The sequence below is a fragment of the Petaurus breviceps genome, unplaced genomic scaffold, assembly GCF_028583685.1.
Source record: "Petaurus breviceps papuanus isolate PSGF00001 unplaced genomic scaffold, PetGlider_PUasm1.0 387, whole genome shotgun sequence".
Lineage (NCBI taxonomy): Eukaryota > Metazoa > Chordata > Mammalia > Diprotodontia > Petauridae > Petaurus > Petaurus breviceps.
The window spans coordinates 262,446-268,094 of NW_027186308.1; the positions used below are offsets into that span (position 1 = coordinate 262,446).

Consider the following 5,649-nt stretch of genomic DNA (forward strand, 5'->3'; position numbering starts at 1 on the left):
GCTGTAGCATGCACAGTCACTAAAGTCTCTTTGGCACTGCCCACTCCTCCCTCTCTCTCCCTTCTTCCTTCTCTCCCTCCCTCCCCCCCCCCCTCTGTCTGTCTCTCTCTCTCTCTCTAGGATTGGCATGGTACATTTGGGGATGTCAGAAAAGGTGGCAAGTCTTCTGTTTCTAGAGAATCCATGTGGGGTGACCTGGGATTGATGGAAGCTAAGCTAAGAAGAAATTGCTCGACTCTGGGAGAAGCCAGCTGTCATGCTCACCCCAAAGAATCCCTGGGCACAGTGATCAGAATGCTGCGGATGGGGGCAGACCTTCAGGCTTTGGCACTGGTGCCCTTCAGGGGGGCTCTCTGCATCTTCCTCCTCCTGCTCTCCCTCCCCCTGGGCACCTCCTGCCCCCCAAATTGCTTGTGCTCTGATGGCAGTGGTCTGATGACTGTCCACTGTAGTTCAAAGAACCTCAAGGAAATCCCAAGGGACATACCCAAGGACACCGTATTCTTGAAGCTTGATGCCAACCAGCTCACCCAGATCCCAAGCCATGCATTTTCAGGCTTGACCCTCCTGCAGGAACTAGACCTATCCCAGAACACGATCGAGAAGCTGGATGTGGCAGCCTTTCAGGGCCTGTCAAATGGCCTCAGGTTGCTGGACCTCTCCCACAATCATCTCCGGAGCCTTCCCAAGGAGGCACTGGGCAGGTTGAAGGCCAAGATCCGCCTGTCACATAACCCTTGGCATTGTGAATGCACCTTGCAGGAGGTCCTTTGGGAACTGAAACTGGATCCCGTGTCAGTTAATGAGATGGCCTGCCAGACATCCGTGCAGGAAGAAGCCATAGGGAAGCCTCTGGTGCAAGTCCTTGACTCAGGGGCCAATTTCTGCAGCTCCCGCCACAAGACCACGGACATCGCCATGTTCATTACTATGTTTGGTTGGTTTGCCATGGTTATCACCTACATCATACACTATGTGCGGCAGAACCAGGAAGATGCCAGGAAGCACCTGGAGTACCTGAAGAACATGTCTCCTGGCACCCTGGCCATCGACGGTGCTGCCAGCACAGCCCCAGAGCTGTAGTGACAGGCTCCCAGACCTGCCATCTGCGCAGAGGTTTCCCATGAGCCTGGGCTGAGGGGACAGCAGTCACATCTCCAGCAGGCTGCTCTCAATTTTACTGGGTTTTCTTCTAAAGGTGCATTTGTCAAAAACACACAGGCCCCTAGTCATCCATGTCTGAGTAGGATCCCTGAAGAACTAGGAAGAGGTTAGTGAAGACCTCCCTGAGGCCCCATGGAGGGGCCAGAGCTGGCCAGCTTGGATGACTCCTAGGGCCACCCAAAGCTCAGGACTCTTATTGAGATTAAGGAGGAAAGGAAGCTGACATGGGCCTCTTGTGGCTGCTCCTCAGAGAGCTGGAAATGACGGGGGAGACCATCAAGTCCAACCTACCCATTTTATCGACCAGGAAAGTAGTCTTTCTGTTCCCCCAGTAACGTTCTTCTGTGCCTCACGGGTCCCGATTCCCATCTCCAGCAATGAGTGTGCCTTGTTTTTATTCATCAAAAGCCAACAAGGCAAAGCTGTCATGTTCTAGACACTGCCAGTCAGTCTGCTCCCCTGAGATGGGGCTATAGCCCAGGGGAGTCTGCTGTGCTGCCTGACAGAGATCAGAGAGGTAGGGATTGGCAGGGTGCTGCTGGCCTGGGGGGCTGTGTACCATGTGAAAGTCCATGGCCCAGTGACTGACATCTTTCCTGCAGCAGTCCTGGCTCCCTCAAGGGGCTCCAGGGCACCATTATTAAAAGCAGCATGTATTCTTGAGCACTCTTGGCTGGTAGGATGGGGGTGTGATGGTTATGAGGCTAGATGGAGGGAGAAAACCCCCAAAGGGCCAGCCAGTCACCACATGTGCACCAGGGAATGGAGAGTGAACCAGAGAGTTGCCCACCGGCCATCTTTCAAATTTCCCAGTTGGGCAACTGAAGTGGAAGGAACCACCTCGCCAATACACAAACGTTGAATGGATTTAGGGTGACACCAAGGCCAATGAATGAATCTGGGTAAGACCTGCTGACTCAGAGGGTACAGAATGCAGGATGAATAAAGAAATTCAACCAATGTGTTGTAATAAATCAAACCAATGATCAACCACCTACATCTTTCAAAGTGTGAACCAAAGAATAAAAGCCAAGTCCAACAGGTGGGAAGGCAGGCAGGCAAGAAGGTGGGCAGGCAGGTAGGGTGGACAGGTAGGAGGGTAGGCAGGTAAGAGGTAGGCAGGCAGGAGGCAGGTAGACCAGTGTGTAGTTTTCACTCACTTTCTTTGAACTTGGGGACCACCAGCCCTTTTTAAGAAATGTTAACATCATCTTGAAGATGCCTGGCTGGCTCTGAAGTTCACAGACAGCAAAGTGAGGCAGACAACAGACTGGCTTTGGGCTTAGGTCCTGCCTAATGATGTGACCCTGAGTAAGTAATTTACGTCCTCACGGTGGATTGGAATTCTATTGCGTGGCCCTGGGAGTGCATTTACAAACACTTATGTCCATGTCTGTGAACATGATTGCCTGCTGGACTAGGAGGGCAGGAGGTAATATGGCCTCCTGGTTTTCAAAAACATTTTATTAGTCACTTTGGTTTTTACATCACCTTCATTCCTGCAATATACCCTCCCTTCCCCTACCCATAAAACTGCCCTTTAAAATAAAAAGGGGAAAAGGAAAGAGGAAAAAAGTGACCTCAGAAAAATTAGCTGATCCACCAAATAAGTCTGATAATGTACATAGTACTCCATGCCTAAAGTCCTTCGCCATCCCCATTATCTTGGCCTTGTCAATTTTACCATCTTCAGCCACACTTGGAAGAGTGTAGGGTAGAAGGTGGGGTTGCTGATCCAGCAGGTCAGTCCCCTACCTTTCTGTGCTCTTGGGGCACAGTCGAAGATGGGGTATGTACTTATGAATTAAATTGGTGGGTTTTCTGCATTCTAATTTACTGGAAGTGTTGTCCTCTCTGATAGACTGGAAGCACTCTGAGGACAGGAACCACTTCTCTTTGTGTCTTTGTAACCACAGTGTCCTGCCTGGAAGAGGGGACATGGGAATGTACCTCCCCCTCTTTTGCAGAGGTGGAGGCCTATGGGTGTGGAATACTGAGTATGGTTTTACAGCATCAAGTTCCATTGGTCATTGCTCTGTCCATGTACACAGCTGTGGTCATTGTGTAGACAGCCTACCTGGGTCTGCTCACTTCACTCTTGGCAGTTCATGTATGTAAAAGATGTCACTTGGCAGCTAAGTTAGGGAGGGGAAAGAACTCAGACAGGGTGGAGCACCCCAATGGGCAAACCAGGCCTCTAGCAGCTTTAAAAAAATAATATTCCATTTTCCCCCAGTTACATGTAAAGACAATTTTTAACATTTGCTTTTTTAAAAAATGTTGAGTTCCAAATTTTTTCTCTCCTTCCTTTACCTCCCCCTCTACCTGAGACAGTAAGCAATTTGATATGCCCCTGTTTTCCCACATTCCCTCCAACATTTATTATTTTCCTATTTTGTCACATTAGCCAATCTGATAGGTGTGAGATGGTTCCTCAGAGTTGTTTTAATTAGCATTTCTCTAATCAATAGTGATTTAAAGCATTTTTTTCATGTGAGTATAAAGAGCTTTGATTTCTTCATTTGAAAATTATTCATATCCATTGATCACTTAGCAACTGGGGAATGACATGTATTTTTATAAATTTGACTCACCTCTCTATATATTTGAGAAATGAGGCCTTTATCAGAGACACTTGCTGTAAAAATTATTTCCCAGTTTTCTGCTTTCCTTCTAATCTTTGCATTGGTTTTGTTTGTGCAAAACCTTTTTATTTTAATGCAATCAAAATTATTCATTTTACATCTCACCATGCTTTCTATCTCTTGTTTGGTCATAAATTCTTCCCTTCTCAGTAGATCTGAGAGTTATTATTTGCTCTCCTAATTGCTTATGGTGTTACCCTTTAAGTTGAAATAAGGTATTAATATTATCTTATCTTGTTATAGGGTGTGAGATGTTGGGTTAGGGTGAAGGATACTGTTTTCCAGTTTTTCCAGCAGTTTTTGTCAAATAGTAAGTTCTTGTCTCAAATTCTGGGGACTTTCTGTTTATCAAACACTGGATTACTATGTTCACTTACTACAATGTATTATTACCTACTCTATTCCACTGATCTACCATTCTGTTTCTCAGCCAGTACCAGATTGTTCTGATAATTACAGATTTATAATACAGTTTGAGATCTGGCACTGGTAGGCTGCCCTTCTTCACATTTGTTTTCATTAATTCCCTTGATATTCTTGACCTTTTGTTCTTCCATATGAATTTTATCATCAATTTTTTTTCTAGTTCTATAAAATAATTTTTAGTAGTTTAATTGGTATGGCACTGAACAAGTAATTTAGATAAAATTGTTATTTTTATTATATTGACTCTGCCTGCCCATGAGCAATCGATACTTTTCGAGTTGTTTAGATCTCTCTTTGTGTGAAAAGTGTTTTGTGATTGTGTTGATATAGTTCCTTGGTTTATCTCGGCAGGTGGTATTTTGTCCTAACTATTTTATATTGTCTACAGTTATTTTAAATGGAACTTCTATTTCTATCTCTTGCTGCTGGGCTTTATTGGTAATTTATAGAAATGCTGATGTTTGTGTGAGTTTATTTCATATCCTGCAAACTTGTTCATTATTCTAGCTGGTTTTTTAGCTGATTCTCTAGTATTCTCTAAGTATAACATTATATCATCTGCAAAGAGGGATAGCTTTGTTTATTCTTTGTCTATTCTAAATCTTTCCATTTCTTTTTCTTCTTTTATTGCTAACGTCAACATTTCTAGTACAACATGGAATGATAGTGGTGCTAATGGGCATCTTTGCTTCACCCCTAGTATTATTGGGAAGGCTTCGAGTTTATCCCCATTACAGATAATGCTTACTGATGGTCTTAGAAAAATATTACTTATCATTTTAAAGTAAGCTCCATTTATTCCTGTGCTCTCTACTGTTTTTCATAAGAATGAGTGTTATATTTTGTCAAAAGCTTTTTCTGCATCTATTGAGATAACCATATGCTTTCTGCTAGTTTTGTTATTGATATTATCAACTATGCTGATAGTTTTCGTAATATTGAACCATCCTTGCATTCCTGGTATATATCCTACCTGGTCATAGTGTATGATCCTTGTGATGTATTGCTAATATTTAATTTTAAATTTTTGCATCACTATTCATGAGGGAAATTGGGCTATAGTTTTCATTCTCTGTTTTGGCTCTTCCTGATTTAGGTATCAGCACCATATTTGTGTCATAAAAGGAATTTGGTAGGATTCCTTCTTCACCTCTTTTTCCAAATAATTTCTATAGTGTTGAAATTAATTTTTCTTTAAATGTTTGGTAGAATTCTCTAGAATCTGGCCCTGGGGATTTTTGTGAGTTCATTGATGACTTGTTCAATCTCTTTTTGTAAGATAGGATTATTTAAGTATACTATCTTCTTTTCTGTTAATCTAGGCAATTTACATTTTCATAAATATTCACCCATTTCACTCAGATGATCAAATTTGTTGGCACACTATTAGGTAAATTAGCTCCCAGTTATTGCT

General features: G+C 43.3%; 1 protein-coding gene across 1 annotated transcript; it reads left to right on the forward strand.

Moving 5' to 3' along the window:
- Nucleotides 1-204: 204 nt before the first annotated feature.
- LRRC3 (leucine rich repeat containing 3) lies at nt 205-1,083 on the forward strand. The gene has a single exon (XM_069100263.1). It carries the CDS (start codon nt 205-207, stop codon nt 1,081-1,083), a length of 879 nt encoding a protein of 292 aa, XP_068956364.1.
- The last annotated feature ends 4,566 nt before the right edge of the window (nt 1,084-5,649 follow it).